The 19,729-nt window shown below is 49.9% G+C and overlaps 7 protein-coding genes across 7 annotated transcripts; 4 read left to right on the forward strand and 3 right to left on the reverse strand.

The window, feature by feature from the left end:
- Positions 1 to 1,824: 1,824 nt before the first annotated feature.
- N7511_006225 (uncharacterized protein) lies at positions 1,825 to 2,043 on the reverse strand (the record flags this gene model as incomplete). The annotated part of the gene is made up of 1 exon (XM_057128602.1): positions 1,825 to 2,043. The coding sequence occupies one exon, from the start codon at positions 2,041 to 2,043 to the stop codon at positions 1,825 to 1,827; it is 219 nt and encodes a 72-aa protein (XP_056983158.1).
- A 2,159-nt stretch (positions 2,044 to 4,202) lies between these two features.
- N7511_006226 (uncharacterized protein) lies at positions 4,203 to 4,835 on the forward strand (the record flags this gene model as incomplete). Its single annotated transcript, XM_057128603.1, has 1 exon — positions 4,203 to 4,835. One exon carries the CDS (start codon positions 4,203 to 4,205, stop codon positions 4,833 to 4,835), a length of 633 nt encoding a protein of 210 aa, XP_056983159.1.
- A 2,712-nt stretch (positions 4,836 to 7,547) lies between these two features.
- N7511_006227 (glycoside hydrolase family 31 protein) lies at positions 7,548 to 9,968 on the reverse strand (the record flags this gene model as incomplete). The annotated part of the gene is made up of 1 exon (XM_057128604.1): positions 7,548 to 9,968. The coding sequence occupies one exon, from the start codon at positions 9,966 to 9,968 to the stop codon at positions 7,548 to 7,550; it is 2,421 nt and encodes an 806-aa protein (XP_056983160.1).
- Positions 9,969 to 10,411: 443 nt separating this feature from the next.
- On the forward strand, positions 10,412 to 11,633 carry N7511_006228 (fungal specific transcription factor domain-containing protein; the record flags this gene model as incomplete). The annotated part of the gene is made up of 2 exons (XM_057128605.1): positions 10,412 to 11,061; positions 11,114 to 11,633. Coding segments are annotated over 2 exons (1,170 nt in total), but the record flags the coding sequence as incomplete, so codon positions are not given.
- A 742-nt stretch (positions 11,634 to 12,375) lies between these two features.
- N7511_006229 (uncharacterized protein) lies at positions 12,376 to 14,070 on the reverse strand (the record flags this gene model as incomplete). The annotated part of the gene is made up of 1 exon (XM_057128606.1): positions 12,376 to 14,070. One exon carries the CDS (start codon positions 14,068 to 14,070, stop codon positions 12,376 to 12,378), a length of 1,695 nt encoding a protein of 564 aa, XP_056983162.1.
- A 1,613-nt stretch (positions 14,071 to 15,683) lies between these two features.
- N7511_006230 (glycoside hydrolase family 71 protein) lies at positions 15,684 to 17,110 on the forward strand (the record flags this gene model as incomplete). Its single annotated transcript, XM_057128607.1, has 3 exons — positions 15,684 to 15,764; positions 15,832 to 16,390; positions 16,449 to 17,110. 3 exons carry the CDS (start codon positions 15,684 to 15,686, stop codon positions 17,108 to 17,110), a joined length of 1,302 nt encoding a protein of 433 aa, XP_056983163.1.
- A 635-nt stretch (positions 17,111 to 17,745) lies between these two features.
- Positions 17,746 to 18,753, forward strand: N7511_006231 (D-isomer specific 2-hydroxyacid dehydrogenase family protein; the record flags this gene model as incomplete). Its single annotated transcript, XM_057128608.1, has 1 exon — positions 17,746 to 18,753. The coding sequence occupies one exon, from the start codon at positions 17,746 to 17,748 to the stop codon at positions 18,751 to 18,753; it is 1,008 nt and encodes a 335-aa protein (XP_056983164.1).
- Between the last annotated feature and the right edge of the window lie 976 nt (positions 18,754 to 19,729).

Genomic DNA, 19,729 nt, shown 5'->3' on the forward strand with positions numbered 1-19,729 from the left:
TAAGAGGCCTGTACCCCGCTCCTGTCGCAACATTCTCTCTCATTCTTGAGATTATTGACAGGAAAACGTGAGGAGTTCATGTAAGGATATGTATATCATAGAGTGGTGCTCTGCACACTATACAGTAAGGTTGTGCTTATAACATGTACAATGGCAGGGCTGCTGAGTGGCGGCACCCAAATAAACATCGAGCCCGCGTTATCAGCATGAAGAAGCTTGCCACACACTAACGGCTTTGCCGACAGATAGCAAAAGATAGAGAGAATCGAAAGACTCATCTAGACCAGCGACAAACTTGCCAGCAGACACCGACTTTAAGCCATCTCATCTGGCAAACATCCAAGCGCAAGCCAGTTCCTACTTTGGATGGAATAGGAACATACCACAATTCACCGCCAGTTGCCATTCTTCCGACCGCATATCGGGGATGCAAATCACGCAGTCCGCGTCCACTCATGTCATTCACTAGTAGGGTTATTGCATGACAGATTTAACAGTCCAGACGTTGTTCTCTAGCCGAGGAGAGGATATTTTCTCTGCCTATGCATCTAGGATGTTGCTGTTTCAAACACAATATGACCGTTTCAACAAGGGGCGTAGAGCGCGGAACTTCTGGTCAGATCAAACTGAAACATCGAATACGCCCTAAGGATTCCAGCGCCCGTGTTAACTGTAGATGTATAACTTGCCCCACGGAAGGGTAGATCTACGCATTCTATACAACAACGGATAAGAGGACCAATATCACCAGATAGATTCGATTAGGCAAGTCAAACAATCACCGAGACACATCGTCTGCTTGATTGCCAGGCCCGGGCTACTACATCCACATGTCGGCTTCACACATGCAGAGACGGTGAAGAAGCATTCTCGAACAAGATTGTGATTGTGATTGTGATTGTATTTAGCATGGGATGCTGCATACTGTAGAGTCTACTCGACAGCATCCAAAGTCCACAGTACAAAGCACCTTAGCGCCCTCAACCACCAAACATAGCTGCATAATGTCCGATCGCAAATATCGGTCAACGCGTCTACCCTCCGGAAGTAAGCTTCCATCAAACACCAAACCACCATAGGTCAGCAGCGAGAAACTGAACACAACCAAACCCACCCAATAAGCAACCCAAGTCCAACCCTTCACGTACAGTATGAGTCAAGCGGCTTACGACCGTGTCATCTGTGCTCCTCGTCGCGATGAATCAGGGGGTGATAAACACAGGAATGCACACATCAATCAGCCATTCACGCCTCCAAGACACGTCTTCGGTGCACTGAACGTGAACGCCTCTCCACCGCCGTCATCCCATCCTTGTCGATCGATGCAGCCGAGGCTGCGGAGGGGCCTCTGGGCCCCCCGGGGCGCCCGGGGGGCAGTTTGGGTTACTCACACTGCAACTGCAACTTTCATAGTTTACAGTTGCAGCTATGAGTTCATCGGTCATGTTCTTGCTGTACTTGGGGTCGGCTCACATTCTTCAGCTTTGATCTTCGGTGGGGCTGATGCTGCGCAGTCGTCCTCCCCCATGGGGCAAAGTAGATGTATGTTTCGCTCGAATGGAGCTTACATACATACAGTAAAAGTACATGTACATTGTTCTCTCGCTGAATGCATCTGATCGAGATTCTCGATGGGGAGCGGAGGTGGCAAATGGGATCTGATCTAATCACATTCATATTATAGGTCTATCGAAAGCTGCTACTGTACAGTTGCTGTACAGTACTATAGCTCTTGCACAGCCTCGGATGATAGCCATCCGACTAGCAAATTTGAGATCTGCCGTATCCAGCAATCTATTCAATAATGGACATCTCCCCTTCCGATTATGCAGACCCGACCGTCTGTATCCTTGCGATTTTAGTTCGGAGATCTCGCATGAGAGCTGCAGACGCAGGTGCAGGGAAACCCTGGAATGGCTGGAAGTGAGGATCCGTGCTCCAATGCGAGACCAAAGTCCAGAGCCAGAAGCCAAAGCCAGAGCCAGAAGCCAAAGCCAGAGCCAGCCAGAGCCAGAAGCCAGTGAGAGCAGACCCAGCAGTCATTCTCGATGTCTGTTATACAGTAACTGCTCGACATGACTTTACTGTCAAGGAGAAAGTTCCTCGCGCACGATCCGAACAACCCTATCTCGGTTCATCCAACTATACCTTCCCCCCTCCCCCTTTGTACCTAAAACAATAACAAAACAACTACACCCTTGATGCCCAATCGACAATCCTATAGTACAGTATATCTAGCCGGAAATTGACCTTCCTCTCCCGGCGCAAAGGTCCCACTCAATCCACCACCGCGGAACGATGACAATATCCCGTTCTCCACAAACCCAGGGGGCGGGATCCCAGGGACGAGAGCACGCGTTGCCCATTGAAACACCGAGTACCTGGGACCGGAAAGGGGGTTGCGGGTTCCGCGTTACCTAGTAGATGCGATCGAGAACTCTGTCCGGCTTGATCCCCAGCTATTTGAGTTGACAGTCGAACCTGTCACTTGGAAGTAGTGTTCCGCACGACTGGTATACTGCAGAAGGTCAGTAGGACGGGGGGGGGGGGGGAACAGAAGTACAGAAGGAGGCTGTCAGGTCGACGTTGGATCCATCGACGAGTCAGAGATTGACTACAGCACTGCTACTGTTACAGTTGATATTTACCTTCCTCCTTCCATCTCCACAGCACCTCCTTTCCTGGTTCCCCGACGGGCCGGGGCGCGGATGCATCAATTATGGAGTAATGGTGTCTGAGGACGTAGGCGGCGTATGAACTCACAGGTATTCCGTATTCCATATTCCAGGCTGCATTGAAGTGAAATTGGGCCCCAGTGATTGGGTACCAAGTCTCATCCCTTATATGATGCAGAGAGACGATCTTTGGGCTTTAAAAGGGGGACAATCCAGGGTGGTGGGATCCCCACTTGGCTTGTCGGGGGAAAGGACGTTGCAGGCCGGAAGCAAGTCATATGCAACCGATGAAAGAAAGTGATATACAGTGTGGATGTGAGCGCAAGAGATGGGAAATGTCTTTGTTCGGAGTCTAGGCCTGGCTGATCTGGCCCCGTAGGCCGGTCTAGAGAGTTGAGAGTGGACATTGCTGATTTGTGCGAAAATTCTACAGACCTGAAGAGATTTTTTCCGGGAATCAGCTATTTCTTTTTTTTACCCTGGGAGGTGGGAGGGGAGTCAGGGATTGGGGAATTTCTTTAGAACGATCCCTTTGGCAGAACCATCGGGGGGGACTGGATTTATCCGTGGCGATGGAAGGGAGACGGAGGAAACGGGGGAATATCCTCGGCGGAAACCGTTGCTTGTCCGTTTTCTTTCACGACGATCTAGTCCCGGCACTAACACGTCCGTCTCATTTGCCTAAAATCCTTCCAAACAATAGTTCAACAATCACAAAGAACGGTGTTGACGTGTTGACAGGTTGACCCGTTGGCGTGTTGATACCCCCCAACTTGACCGCCAGACGCCGTTTAGACAGCATTCAGGGTACAATTCCAGTTTCGACCGGCTTTGATATGCATAGTCGCCCGTACTTTCTTCTCTGAGCGGTGAATGTAGGGCTTGATTGGGAGATCGCCATCCAAACCGATGATTTTCCCTTACACCGCAAAACAATCTGTTGATCGGGAGCTTGAGCTGCCCTTTCGGGAATATTCCGTTTAGGCCGTAAGGGGGATGCCCAGGTACTCCAGATACTCCAGATACTCATACCCCAGGTCTATGAACAGAATGCAAATGCAGCAGCAAAAGCAAAAGCAAAACCAAATCAAATCCCAAACCAGTCCAAATTCTGTGTCAGAAAGCTGTCAAAGAGAATCCGAAGTTCCCCGCGAGAAGTAGAAGAGAGTTGATACATCGAGGCGATCAGATCGGCTTTGGGACTGCGGAAGGCGACTTCCGCCGGATTTTTTTTTTTTTGATTTTTTTGATCTTTTTTTGATCTTTTTTGGATTTAAATTATTCCAGATTGGGAATTATTGAATATTGAAATATCGAATTGCCTGTTTGGGACTTATTGATTATCTTTGTCTCGGGTCTAGAAGTCTTCCCCGGCTTTGATACTTGAACTCGCTCCACCCTCGCTTTTCTTTGATTTCTTCTTCATCTTGAGATCACCTGCAACTTCAGCTGTCCTGGACAAGGGCCGATTTGGTTCCTCTCAACTCTCCACTCTCCACTCTCCACGCTCTACTCTCTCGACTCACCATGATTCCCATTCAAACTCGCCTGCGCGACATGTCGCTACCAAAGGCCGCGGCACCCGTGGCCAGCACCGATCCGGCTCAGGTCACCTTCAACTGGAGTGGCAGCTCGTTCGAGTCATCTCCCATGTCCAACCCATTCGCGCCTCCACCAACACCATGCGACTCTCTGCTCGACATTCACCCACGCAAGTCGTCATTCTCCAGTGAAATGGGCGCGGCCTACGCCTTCCCATCCTGGCCCAACAGACCATCGCTCTCCAGCAACGACTCAACCGACTCTAACGCAAGCTCCTACCTCACAGACGACGACCTGCTGTGGATGCCCGAGAACGCGGGAACCGAGCAAGCAGTAGAGGAGGCAGCCAACATCGATGCCGAACTCGCCCACTCCATCACCCTGGAGCAACAGCTCCAGCGCATTCGCGCCGCAGCGGCCGAGGAAGAGGCCCGCGCCAACTTCCTCGCGCGCGTCGATGCCCACGCTCGCGCAACACATGCCTTGCGCCTGGCCAAGGTGAACGTGACCCCGATGGTGAATGTCAACGAGCGCGACCTCACAAAGCGCAAGAAGCGTCGGGCAGCTCCTAGCCCGAAGCGACGCGCTCACTCGGCTTCCAAGGTGCTCTCTGCCTGAATTCACCGAGAAACCGCAGTGCTGGCGCTGCTTGACATCTTCTCTTCACCATCTTGTCATTACCACCAATATTTTAATGGTCCCTCAACCTCGGCCCACCCATGGCTTCGGCCACCCACCTCACCAAATCATCCTCTCGATCCGCATGTCACCTCTCTCACCTGCTCCTGCTTAGTGCAGATCAGCGCCGTTGACGCAGGCCTCGAACTTGCGTTATCGGACCCCGAAGCCCCCGCGCTTACCTAATAAGTCGCTGTACGCGCTTCTTCACATTGGCCTCTTTTCACCACCTCACACCGCTGCTTCACTCTGACTCACTTCTCACGTTTTCCTTGTCATTTGATCATACCCTGTTCTCGCATCTTCCCGGTGTTTCCCTTAGCCTTTTTGCTTTTCATCTTTTTTTATTTTTTCCTGTTATTCCGAGCGCCTCGTTCAGATACCCCATCTTGTAACTTTCCTATCCATTTTCGTCCCGACTTTCGCCATATTTTGGCTACGTTTGTTTTTTATCTCATGGTTGTTTTTCCCATCTTTCCGCTGGGAGCGCCTCTACCTCTATCAACGGATCAAGTCCGCCACTATCACATCTTCATCTGGCGGTGCTGCCTGTTGGGCCGTCAAACTAGTACTTTAGTTAGCCTCAAACCAAGCCACGATTTATCCTGAATACCTATTGCCAATCTGTAGAGTTAAGTCAAGTAAGAATCCAGCATCGCACCAAACCGAGCATTAGAAATCCTGACCACCCTTGACTGTACACCATGTCGAATAATCCCAGTCCAGAGCCCTCCAGACCCCTCGTGGCTTTCTCAGCCTCGCCATAGCATAGCCTTCCATTGTAGCAAGTACCAGTACATCTACATCCAACTCACACCAGTGACATCTGCCAACACTATACACAACATAACCTAATACGCAACGCAATACAAACCCCGACCAAATCCCTCCCCACCAGCGCCCCGCCAAACAAATCCAAAATTCAAAAGCAAAATCCCAAAAACAAAGCTGAGGAAAAACTGAAAAACCAAAAAAAGAAGAAAACAAATATAACCCGAAACCCGTCAAGCACCACCCAAAATAGCAAGAGCAAATCCCACATCCCATCCAGTACTCCCATGCAATAGCCGGTCGATCATGATCACCGTCAGCCTCGCCCTAGTCGAAACCCCCACCCCCACCCCCCGATCACCGGTGTGAATAATCGTATCCTGTCCCGACTGGAAGGTTCAGTACACAGGACAGTCCTGGCCCTGGGAATGAAACCCGTATCCGCGCCTCGCGTCGGGTGCTATTCACCCGTTCAGCCTGGAGTATAGTTCAGCCTAGAGGGTCAGAAGGGTCTGAATGAGCCGGTTGGAGGAGAGGATACTGTAGCTTGTTTGGAATGAGGCGACTGTATAGTATAGTAGAGTAGGGTACAGGATAGACATGGCTACATTATTGGATGGATAATCTTGAAATTAACTTGATTTGACCATCTGCTCAAATATCTTTTATCTTTTGTACGACGGGTCGCCTGGCCGCTGGTAAGCTACGACTGCTACAGTACAGCACTGTTCGAGTTGGATGCAACAGTGAGATCGGGTATGGATCTGGGGTTCACGGGGACCGATGATCAATGATTATCCTCTCGTCAGCGCTGTGCTGTATACTTCACCGACTGTACCGACTGTCATGCTAGATATGTAGAGGGGTGGCGAAAAGAGACTATAGTACAGTACCAGAGTCGGTATCGGCGGGTGATGGATTTTGATGGTTGGTGGGTTGGTTATACTTCGGGTGTCCATCTCCGCCTTCATCTCCATTTTACCTGTTTCTGATCTTGTTCAGGGTGTTTTCTCTCGGATAATATCCTGGAGTTAAGTTAAGTCCATTGTTGTGATAGGAGGATGTTGGTAGGGTTTCTTTTTTCTTTAATTATATTTTCTTTTGTTTTGTTTTAACATTATGAGAAATTAACCGGAGTGGTTAAATTGCCCCAAACCAGTCAGGAACCCTCGACCTCCGAAGCGGGCAAACGGGTGAGATAACCCCATTCCCGCCCCCGTCCCCAATTTGCCGCTTTGCCGGGGGTTGATCCAAAGGGGCAGGTTTGCCGTACTCCTCCACTCGAGCGGCTTCTAGAATAATCAGAATCAAGCTACTGTATCCCACATTGTGCAGGATGCAGGGTTGAACTAGCCGGTTCTACTACCCGCGTTCCACCTGAGTCTCAGTCCAAGGTCTTTCAAGTGTTGGTTTGTGTGATGGCTTACTTGTGCGACCACATCCTTTGATTCAGGCCTTCAACACAGCTGATTCCGGGCTTTGTTTCTCGTTGGCACGTGTTGGAGTGACGCGTGGAGATACTCCGGAGGATCGTGTTAGATCCTCGAGCCGAGGCCAGAATCGGGTTCATCTGGAACGGGCTTTACCGAGGAGGCTAAGACATCTCCCGAACTGTTTCGAATACTTTATTTACCTGACCCTTTTTACAGTTAGTATGGAGGTCGGGTCTGGACCGAACAGTTGGATTTCATCTCCACATTCAACCGAGGGATTTGATTTGGGGTCCACTTGGGGAGAACCTCGGGAATGAGGGTTTGTGGGTCATGTGCTTACGGGGAAAAGCTGTTGGGCATTAACTAACTTATGGAGGATGGAGTATGGAAGGTATCAATGTGTCAAATTCATGCTACAGTAGGAGTCATTCTCTCGCCCTGATTGTTATCACGAGTCAAATCCACGCGCGTCCGCCAGCAGGATCTCATAGATAGGATTAACCAACGGGGCAGGGACGGAGAAAGCATGCAGATCACTAAGCTGCATCAATCTGGAATTATTGTTGTCCACAACCGTTTGAATAAGATTCTTCCAGTCCATGTTCATCTGAGCCTCGTATAGAAACTTGATGACCTGGGGCGTGGTCTTTTGGCAATCAAGGACAGGATCCTTCTCCAGCGAGACAGTGATTTGAACATTGCTGGCAAAGGTTCCCAAGGTACAAGCAAGCCCACGATTGCTCCCATCGACAATCAATGTGAGATCCTCGGTGGGAGGAACTGTGGCAACGGAGATCGTAGCGGAAACATTTCGCTTATACCCGACGAAGAGTACCTTCCACTCGCGGGGGTGGATGTCCTGATCTTCACCACTGGTGGGACCAATGGTCAACTGATGATTCTCTTGGTTGAAGGAGATCGGGGTGCGGCGGAACTTGACTTGATCTACCGATTGTCCCTTGCCATCATCTTCCAGCAGCTCGAATTTACCATCGGCACCGACAACCACCACGACCTCCATCACGGCAGGGTTCTCGCAGCCATTCTGAAGCACGTCAGATCCATCGGTGGGAATTATGGCTCCCTCCCGTGCGAAGATTGGACACTTCTTGATGGAACGGTAAGTTCGAAGTCGACGGTCTCCATCATAAACTGTGCCAGTGGAAAGTTCCACATAGCGACCCGGAGGAAGCCAGGCGATAACCTCTGCCCGCTGAGAAGTGGGTTCAATGGGGCTAGTGATGGGAGCAACGATGAGCTCGGAGCCGAACATGTACTGATTGGGAAAGTTGTAGGCTTGTTCCTTGTCGGGGTGAGCCCAATACATGGGCTGGACGAGGGGGATGCCCTCGAGAGCTGCGCGCGCGTTCATCGTGTACAGGTACGGGACCAGTTGATGGCGAATTTTGAGATATCTTGTCATCACGTCGCGATATGGCTGGGAGAGGTTCCAGGGTTCCTTGAGGCTAAAGGCATTGTTGGATGAATGCAGTCGCAAGATGGGCGAGAAGACGCCGAGCTGGACCCAGCGAATCAGCATTTCCTCGCTTCTTTCGCCGTGAAAGTGGCCGCCAATGTCGTGACTCCACCATCCATAGCCGATGTTGGAGGCAGTGGCTGTGAACTCGGGCTGGAATCGGAGAGAGTCCCATGTCATGCAGGTGTCCCCGCTGAACCCGATTGGCAAGCGATGGCTCCCCGGTCCGGCATATCGTGAAAAAGTCAGCGGTCGCTTGTTGTCAAGCGCACTGTCAAGGAAGTGATAGTGATTCAAGACCCAAAGAGGGTCGATGCCTGGGATGCGAGAGTGAACTCCTTGTTGCCAGTCCACCCACCATAAGTCAAGACCTTCTCTTTCAATTTTGCGGTGCAAGATATCAAAGAAAGCGTCGAGGAAGGCTTTGTTTGTCACGTCAAATGGGATAGGATCCCGCATCGATGTATCATGTTTCAAGGCGAGCGCCATCTCTTCATAGGGCTCTTCATAGCCTTGGACTCCATCTGCAGGGTGATCATTCAGAGACACGCGCAATCCCTTCTCGTGAAGGGTTGCAAGAAATGCCTTGGGATCGGGGAATAGTTCCTTGTTCCATGTGTATCCAGTCCAGCCTGTCACCCCGGCCTCTTTCACTCGAGCATCATCAACAAGGTGCCAGTCCATGTCGAGGACTGCAACAGAAAGTGGGATCTTGTTCTCCTCAAATTTTCCCATCAGTTGAAGGTATTCATCGGCCGTGTACGCGTGATATCGACTCCACCAGTTTCCAAGTGCCCATCGCGGCAGAAGGGGCTGAGGTCCCGAAAGACGATAGAATGCTTGAATTGCATCCTGATAGTCATGTCCATAAGCAAAGAGGTATCCATCCACCCGTTTGCCTGGGCGCCGAGTTGCCACCCATTGATTCTCATCGAAAAGCATGGATTTGGAGTCATCCAAGGTCGCGTAGCCGTCTCTGGAGATGACCCCGTTCTCCAGTGCTGTGCGTCCATCAACTTCATCGAGTGTGCGAGCTGTGCCGCCAAGATTCGAAGCTTTTGCTCCATATCGCCAGACGCTGGAATGAGCCCCATAGTGGCCCTTGATCATGGCATTGAGGCCACTCGCGGTGAACTTCTGTTTGTTGTACGTGATGTGGAATCGGGTGGTGAAGATCTGAAGCGTATTCTCATCCTCCTTGACTCGATACTCGGGTACAGGCAAGTATCGATTCATTGCCAGTACCGATGCCCGATCTTCGAACTGCTCATCTTCAGCCCACTCGTAGCGTAGCAGGCCATCTCCCAGCACAGTAAATCGATATTTCCCAGTACCGCCGACGATGGCCTTAGGGTTTGCGACGGGCTCATGGGGAAATGAGTATCGATGCATGACTGCGGTGGGAATTGAAAGAGAAAGAAGATGAGAAGTGAGAGTGGAAGGAAACAAATTGTTTGTCATATAAGAATGTTCGAAGGTTCACATTTGGCCGTCGCAGTCACATCTCGTGGTGTTACTTCCACGACTTCGCTGCATTTCTCGCTCATACAAGGATTACTTTGAAACATAAGCCACACAGCGATATAGTGGCGCATTCGCATGTCACCCTGTCGCCTATTTCCCCTTTCGCACTTAGCCTTTGGAGGCGTTCATCCCCGCGTTGACGCCAAAAGCATCCGGCAAACGCGGGGAAGAGGCGCTAAACGAGGTCGACGATTAAATTCTCGCTGTAATTCCTGAGAGTCGCCCAAGAGATGGAAAGCCCTTGTGATAGCTGTTTTATCCGCCGGGTGAAATGCGATCGATGTCAACCGTGCCTAACCTGCCTCACCAGAAGTCAAACCTGTACTTATGTGAGAGTGCGCAAGAGGCCGGGCCCAAAAGGCCCTCGATCGGCCACAACTCGCAAGATTGAGGAAATCCAGCAACTTCCTCCGTCTAGCAAGATGACGGCACTTCAGAGCCCGAGGGCACTCTGCTCCCCCGATTCGCGCATCTCCATCACCAACTATTGCACTGTACTTGACATCTTCCAGGCGCATTTGTATGACATATGGCCAATAGTCGACGCGGAAGATCTCAAAGCACAGCTGTGTGGTGACAAAAAGATCGATCCCAGTTCTCATGCTCTGGCAGCAGCCCTGTGTGCCGCAACGTTGGCACAAACCCGACTCTGGCTTACACAGGATCCATGCCCGGAGGGTCTGGCTGTGACAGCTCACGAATTCGCGAAGGAATGTCTACGAGTCCGACTGGAACACAGCCACAACCAAGCACCATCCCTCGAAGCTCTGGTGACATCAGTGTTTCTGCACATGTACTATGCCAATCAAGATCAGGTCACACCGGCTACCATCTCGCTTCGTGAAGCTATTACTTATGCGGATCTGATGCATCTGTGTCGCCATGCATCGCCTGATGCAACACAATCTAAACAATGGCAATTGGAGCTCCGGTGCTACTGGGTTCTTTTCATCACGGAGAGGTTAGTACGAGCCTTTGCTAGGGGGAGTGAATATTCTAATTCATTTGGATAGGACATTCTGCATCCAACATGACCTCCCAGTTACTCTATACAGGACGCCCAATCTTCCCGAAGTTGATCACAACAGCCCGCAGGGCGATCTATACGCTGGCTTCTGCACCCTCGTTCAGCTTTTCCATCACATCCGACGCCCTCTGGGCCTCCCTGCCACTAATAGCAAGGCTATCGCAGCGCCAGAAACGTATTCCAAGAACTCAATATCGGAGATTCAACGTCGTATCGAGGTCAAACAGCCTGGACTTGAGCTTAGATCCGAGATTCAATATGCGGATATTCTAACTACTTCTGCATGGATCCGTTCTCTACTATGGCAATACTCTGCCTCGCATTTCATGCTTTCATCCGCGACCTCAACAGAGCCATTGTCATTTGAATACCCACTTTCTATTGCGCGGGATTATCTAGCCTCTGTTTCTCATGTTTCTATTGAATCAGTCCGTAGCCACGGATATGGAATGGTCTGTCCCCCCTCCCCACTAAAGATTCCTTTCCCAATAAATAACCACTACTAACTGCAAATGGATACAGGAGATCAAGCTTCTTCAAGTGGCAAACCCGATTTTGGACTTGTTACTTTGTATGCCAAACCTCCTTACCCACAAGGCATCTCACTTCAGTCCTCTAGATGCGGTCATCGCAATTGAGCAGCTTCTCTCCAAGGTTGGGGGGCCCAAGTCGGAAAGATTGAATCAGCTGCATCAAAGGTTGAGACAGGTGCCCACCTCTATGGAGTATATGCCATTAATGCTAGAGTACCCTCGCCAGGAGGATGAGTTGGAGGAGGTTCTTGCTTAGTTTGAACTTGAGAATGTATTATTTATCAATCGAGTGCCTTCAATGCCTCAACTGTACCAACTTGAGAAACGTTTCGGGCCTCATTACAGCTTTTACTCGCTTTAAGGAATTGGTCTTTCCATAATTTGGTTGCTCTGACTCTTTTTGGTTTTCAAAAAGGTGTTGGAAATTAATTTGTAGAAGTGCAAACTGATACTCGAGTCCTCAAAAATACAAGTCTGCTCTTCAAATCCTCACTCGTGACAGTTTTGTACCTCAGATCCGATAAAATAAAGCATTCATTGTTTATTTGCTTGATCATGTCAAATGTAATAGATTCCTCTTTTTATCGAAGCTGTGTACTTGTTTCTTTCTCAAATTCCGATCCCATCCTTGCATATTCCCAGAATCGTAAATTCCGATCATGGCTCAATATGATCCACCAGTCGACTACACCAGGGGCCAACCCCTTCCTGACAACTAATACTTCTCAGAAAGAACCTTAGCATCCGAAACAACCTCAAAGTTAGCCGATCGGAACGGCGTAACCTCAAAGTCGGTGAATTTCCGAGCAGAAACCTTCTTCTCGAACAGAATGTCCAACTCAGCCGGAGTGCGGCCCTTGGGCTCGGGGAGACGGAAGAAAGACCAAACGAAGCAAATGAGACAAAGAGGAGCCCAGATAAAGCCACCCTTGCCTTTCAGATTCCAAGCCAAGGGGTTGAGAATAGGTGGGTTCAAAAAGTTGGCGACGATACTGGCGACATTGTAGCAGTCGCGAGCAAGAACGGTACTCTTGATCCGAAGACGAGTAGACGGGATCTCGGAAATAAGACAGTAGGTAACAGGCCCAACAGTCAGATCATACGTGAAGACGAAAACCATCAAAAGGGCCGCCGAGGCATAGCTGATTCCTGCATTCTTGCCATTCGGGATACCGAGGAATCCAACCAGCATCAAAATACAGAACAGGATACCGAGTCCGAACACGAACAGCTTGCGGCGACCAACTCGCTGCATCACGAACCATGAGCAGATAGTGCCACACCAGCCGACGGCGTTCAACCCAAGACCAAAATTGAAGGCTTGTTCATTGCTGAAGTTGATTTGTTGCAGGAAGTAGACAATGTTGCCTCCGTACCAGATACCACAGAAGACTTGACACATCCACACGCAGCAGACGATCTCCGTGCGGCGGAGATCAACTCCCTTGAAGCAGTCCCAGTATGACACACCCTCCCGGGAGAGCTTCTCGTTGGCGTTGGTGAGGACCATCAACGCGACGGCATCGTCGGCATCGTAATCGGAGATATGGGGTCTGGACAGACGATTCAGAGACCGTTTCGCGTCCTCGGTTCTTCCATTTCGGACGAGCCACCACGGAGACTCTGGAGCGAAAATGACGCCAATGATAATAGGCACAGGCCACACCCACTGGATGGCGTAAGGAATGCGCCAGCCCCATTGATCCGTGCGGCCCAGCAGCCCGCGCAGGATTCCAGCAGAGATGAACTGGCCTGTCACCCAGCAGAGGTTGACGTAGGTGGTCAGGTATGGTCGAAGGACGATGGGACTGACTTCGGCGGCGTAGGTGGTTGTCAAGGTTTGGAAGGCTCCCCATGGGATGCCGCAGAGGACTTCACCGATCAGCAACATGATGATGTTCTGGGCAAAGAACATGAGGAAGATAAAGCCGGTCAGGGCAACCAAGGCGCCCAGCATGGTCTTCTTGTAGCCGAAGCGATCGGCGATGAGACCGGCAAAGACTAAACCCAGAATCTGGCCGACGTTGGTTCCATTCTGGAGACCCGTCTGCCAATTCGAGGTGACTTGATAACCGTTTGCTTCGGTGTGGACGCCGAACTTTTCTCGGAAGGTCGGGTAGGCGTAGAACGAGCCGAGGAGGGACGTGTCGTAGCCTTCCATGATGATGGCAAGGGACAAAATGAGCGAGAATCCGATCGCCTTGGGGAAGATCTTGAAAGCATCGCGGTTGGTCAGATTGTGCTCAAAGTTGGAGGCACGATGAGCCATTTCGACGACGTTGGCGAAGTCCGGAATCTGCTCGGACATGCGCAGCAGAGCGTCATCGTCGATTCCGATGGTATTTGCACCCAAAGCCTGGGTTGGCACTGCGAGCTTATGCTCGACATGAGAAGTCGCCTTTGAGTCCATGGCGATGGATAGACTGGGGCTCTCAAGGTAGAGAAGAGGTGCGCTGATGAGCGGAGGAGCTGATGGAGGTCGGATCTGAAGACAGGAAATAGAGGAAGACCATCTCGTTTATATCAGTTTTTGCTGTATCTGATCTGACCTTAGTCGCTACACTCGTGCAACAAGGGCTTGGCCACTGGTCGCTGGAACTTTGGCACTTTGACTTTCGCGGGGTTTCTGGGGAAATAGAGTTAAGCGCTCTGAGAAAAATCCCAAAGTAATACTTTTAGCGAGGGCGTTAATATCTTTCGAACATCCAAAGCCCTCGCTGTGATTCTCGGGACGACTCAGCAATCAGGGCCTTTGTTCAATCAACCGGGTGAAACCTGGAGGTGGCGCACCGGTGACTGGAGGACCGCAGTAGCGAATCATTAAGGGTCTTTCCATGTCAAGCTCCCCAATGGTTCGGGCAATACATAAAAAGGGGAATAGTTGATCCCGTGGTCGATTGCGCTAGAGTTTCCGCCACGAAGGCCTTTGGCCGGGCATTCTGGGAATTTCAGCGAGGGCAGTTCGTGGCGCACTTTTCGCGACCATGAGATATCTCGTATAGCCAGATCTCTGTGAAGATGGCCGTTGTAAATGTCGCTCTGTTTTTCGGTGCCAGTCAACCGACAACTGATGACCCAAAATGGTCACACTGGAGGAGGTCATAGCCCTAGTTCCCGTGGTCGCCAATTTAATGTAACATTCCATCGCCAAAATTTGTTGCCCTGGCATCACATTGGAAATGTTATGGACTCACGGCCTTGGATTCCCCGCATTTGGCTCGAATGGTGGTGGGATCTTCAATTAAGACTTCACTTATAGCAATTTGCGAGAACTATCATATATAAAGTAGGCAGTTAGCGACGAAATGAAAGAAGCATTGTTACCAGAGATTCCACGGGACTCAACAATTGCATTGAAATCCAGTCAGCATGCAGTATTCGGCTCTGTTGCTCCTGGGGCTTTCGCTTCCTCTGTTTGGCTCTGCGGCTGTCATATCCCAGCGCTCCGTTGTGCAGGGCTGGTCTCTGCAAGCTAGTACCTGTCCAAGCGGATCCCAGTCCTGTGGTACTGGGGCATGTTGCCCTAGCGGTCTCTATTGTTTTGCAGCAAAGACTGACGAAGTTGCTTCCTGTTGCACGTCGAGTAAGGACCTCCCCGTTCATCTATTGATCTCATTGATACTCTCGAGTCACATAATAACATTCGAAAACAGATTCGATCTGTGTGGGTGCCATTGAAGGCTCACCCAAATGTGCTGATTCAGGCTGGTCCCTTTGGCAAGGACTACAGGGAAATGACTTTTGTTGCCAGGTTGGACTTGTTGGTGTCTATCAATCTTCTGGCACTGTCGCTGGGTCTTGTGTCGCCTCTGGTCAAGCAGGCACTGCTACTACTGCTAGATTAGTATGTCATTGCAGAACATAGTTGTTGTGGGTTGGATATATCAATACTGACCTCTCTGCATTAGGTGTCTGCTGGAACTGGAGCTACTGCAACTACTACGAGCACTACCACCAAAAGTATTTTTCCCATTCTCAATGAGACAAATTCAAATATTAACAGATTCAGATCCAACTACCACCATGAGCACAACATCTACCAAGTCGACTACAACCACTGCGGCACAACCAAGTAGCACCAAGGCCGTGTTTGCACACTACATGGTAATTTTCACCCCGCACCCCCACCTCCAAAAGTGCGTAAATACAGGCAGAGGCTAACAACAACTAGGTCGGTTCCATGACCTCAGCAGAAGCTGTCACTGATGTTACAAATGCAATGAACGCAGGGTTCGATGGGTTCGCCCTCAACACCCACACTATTAGCGCATCCGATAGTTGGAACATCAATGCACTCAACTATCTATTTGCAGCAGCTGCAGGCAAGAACTTCAAATTATTCATCTCATTTGATATGAGTTGGGGCTTGGATGTCACACAGCTGGCAGCCTTTTTGGCGCCCTATGCGAGCCAGGGCGCATACTACAAGGTCAACGGTCAAGCCTTCGTCAGTACATATACCGGCGGGACAATCTCCAATGCACAATGGAACTCTGGATTTATTCAGCCTATGATCTCGACCTACGGGATCACGCCATTCTTTGTCCCCGACTTTGACGACTTTTCCGGCTATCCCAATGGTGTATTTAGCTCCTACCCGATTCTCAGCGGTGTCTTCAGCTGGGAGAGTGCATGGCCGGCTCCTGGTAACAGCCCCGCAAATGTGAGCAGTCAGGTTGATTCTGCGGCTTTGCAGCAGGCTCGTGCGGCTGGGAAAGCATACATGATGCGTAAGTGACTGGCACATATATATCGGTCGAACGAAACCACTAACAACATTGAACTCAGCAATGTCCCCATTGCAGTTCAAATATATGGGCAGTGGCCAGGATTGGTACCGGATCGGCGAAGTGAATCTCCCCCAGCGAATGGCCCAAGCCTTGCAGCTGCAGCCCGATTTCGTGGAGGTTATTACCTGGAATGACGCCGGAGAGAGTCACTATGTTGGAGATTTCTGGCAGGAACAAATTGCAGGTAGTAATATTGGAGACTATGCCAACGGATACGACCACAAGGGCTGGCTACAGGTTATCACGCCGTTCATCAAGGCCTACAAGGCTGGTGCGACAAGCATTGCTCAGATTTTGCCACCAGCCACTAAGCCCGTTGGTGCATTCTGGTATCGTCCTCTGTTGACTACTGCTAGCTGCTCGTCTTCGATTGCTAATTACCAATCGGCACTGGATGCGGTGAACTTTGCTGTTATCTTGCCCTCTACCGGGTATACCATTAAGGTTTATAGCAACAGCAAATTGATCGGCAGTTTTGTTGGGCAGAAGGGGTTGAATTATAACAGTGTTTTGGGACTGGCTGTTGGGGGTGGACAGATGATTCAAGTTGTTGATGGTTCCAATAACATTGTTGCGTCGGCGACTGGAACAAAGAATGTTTTGGCGCAGAGCCCCAATGCGACCTGCAACTGGAACTATGAAGTTGTGGGGCTCTCGTGAATGGGCGGTTATGAAGTGCTTAGTATCTGGCTGACGTTGATTTTAAGTTGTTTTTGAATGGAATGATGTTTGAATGAACGCTTGAATACGAGTTCCCGAAAAACATTGAGAAGAGCGCTATCAGTAAAGCCGTCAGATTGCGGTGATAATCCCGATTCAAGTAGAATGAGCATGGACAGCACATGACGTACAAGTTGTCCTAGCGCTCTGCAGGTGTCTATGAAAGTACGAACATAAGTAAGTCGTACAACATGGAACTCTGCAGGTGTCTATGGAAGTACGAACCTAAATACGTCGTCCAACATAGAACTCTGCAAGTGTCTATAAAAGACAACTTCGAGAAACATCTCCCAGTATTCCCAACAGGTTCAAAAGTTGAAGTAAATATTAGTAATCAAACACGACGCCCTTGGGGCGACAAGTGGATCCATGGGTTTTGTATATAATTGGCGAACGCCCTAATCTTCTCCATCTTGTCTATCTCGGCTTCCGTCGGACATCATTACTTTTCTTCTGTCGGGTTTGGCGGGTTTGGCGGACCTCAAAGAGAAAATTCAGTATACGCGTTCACGAGTGCATAAATTAAACCTTTAACACATATCCCACAGACCTCTCACATCCCTGCAAAATTGATCATGACTGCCGAACACCACATCGTCGCAATTGAGGCTCTTCATTGCCCAATTCCGCAATTTGATATCCCAGGCCCACATACTCGGGAAGTGCATCGATGGACCAGCCCATCCGAGCTCCCCAGTCGCCTGAAAGATGCCACCATTGCCATCACCACCACAATTAAGCTCTCGGCAGAGACACTGGATGCCAATGTGACTCCGAAACTCCGTCTCATCGTGATCATGGCGACCGGCACGGATTGTGTTGACATCGCGGCGGCATCGGCCCGCGGAATCACCGTTTGCAATTGTCCTGGCTCGAATATCGATAGTGTCAGCGAGCATGCTATTGGTCTGTACTTTGCTTCCCGGCGCAAGTTCATTGAGTTGCATAATGCCACTATTGCTGTGCCAGAAGATCCATCCCTTGATACTGAATGGAAGACCAATGGGTCCTTACTCAGTCGCGTCCGTTTGCCAAGTGGCAAGGCGCCTTCACTGTGCAGCGATGAGACTGTTGCCATTATTGGATATGGAATGTTGGGGAAGCGGATTGAGACACTGGCCAAAGCGCTTGGTATGAAGGTCATCATTGCAGAGCGCAAGGGCGTCCTTCCTCGAGCGGGTCGGATGGGATTCGAAGACGCGCTGAAGCAGTCGACTGTGGTCATTCTTTGTCTGCCACGAAGTGCGGAGACTTTGAATATGATTTCCACGGCCGAGTTTGAGTTGATGTCTTCTCATTCCTTGCTGATCAACGTCGCCAGAGGCGGCATTGTTGATGAAAATGCCCTGTTGGATGCCCTCAGCCGAAAGCAAATTGCAGGCGCTGCCACAGATGTGTATGTGAAAGAGCCCGCTGGACGGGGAGATTCGCCTTTGTTAAGCCCGGAAGCCGCGTCGTTGAATCTGGTCTTGACTCCTCATCTTGCGTGGTTTGCTGAAAGAACACTGCATAATCTTGAGTCTAGTTGCAAGGTTACGGTAGAGAAGTGGTGTGTTGGTCAGACTATCAACAGGGTGGAATGACTTTGAATGTGTTATAGAAGTGGTTCTACATATTGTTTGCAGATCGATAAATTATAAATCAGATCATATGGAGTTTTGTCTTTTGAATGCTCTGTTTCACACTACTTATCACGAGATATCAGGTAGAGAACTGATACCTACGTCCGCATTTCCTTTTGACCATCGCGGCCTTGTAAAATATCTTGTAAGCTGCGATAAAGGTCAGCTAACATATCATAGCAGGTTCGAGTCCTAGAGAGCAACTGGGTTGCGATTATGAAGGTCGTCGATTGCAAATTGTCACAAAACCAGAACCAAAGATCGCCAAGGAGTTAACATTCTCGAACTGGTTTCTTTTAACCGGTCAATAGAGATGAGAATCCTCGAATATATCTCTTCACACTCTTCGATGGAATAGACTTCACCGGCCGTTCAATCATTATCGCAGTGAGAGACAAATAGAACCCCTTATGCCGGCTCCCAGTATACGTATGTCCCTCCATTCATTTTTATTTTCCCTTTTCTCCACCTTTCTTTACTTTCTGCACGCTCTGTTTGAACTGGTCCCTGAAGATAACAAAACAAATTAAGTTGCTACTTGAAAGCTGGTGAGAGGAATGAAAACCGATGGATTTCAAACTATCTGAGTGGATGAAGAAGAGATCAATGAACACTTCCTCGGGTCAACTGATACCTAGATAATCACATAACCTCACTTCCCCCGTCAGCCTTTAGCTTCTATTCAGCATCTCCACGTCCTCGGGAGATGAAGATAGCCAAGTGATTGCAGGAGGTCGCAGAGCCGTCAGTCCAGGCTGACATCACCAGACCAGGGCACGTCAAGCTATAAACCAGATTAGTCTTATTTTGGGAATAAGTTTCAAGGATAGAGCTAAACATACACCTTCAAGCCAAAAGCCCGACGCTCCAGTGAAGCGGCTCTGCAGGAGCGTGGCCTGCCAGTAAGTGAGCCCATCTCCATCTTTTTCGGGGTATA

Source organism: Penicillium nucicola (assembly GCF_028828085.1).
Source record: "Penicillium nucicola strain IBT 29836 chromosome Unknown utg000006l, whole genome shotgun sequence".
In the NCBI taxonomy this organism is placed as follows: Eukaryota; Fungi; Ascomycota; class Eurotiomycetes; order Eurotiales; family Aspergillaceae; genus Penicillium; species Penicillium nucicola.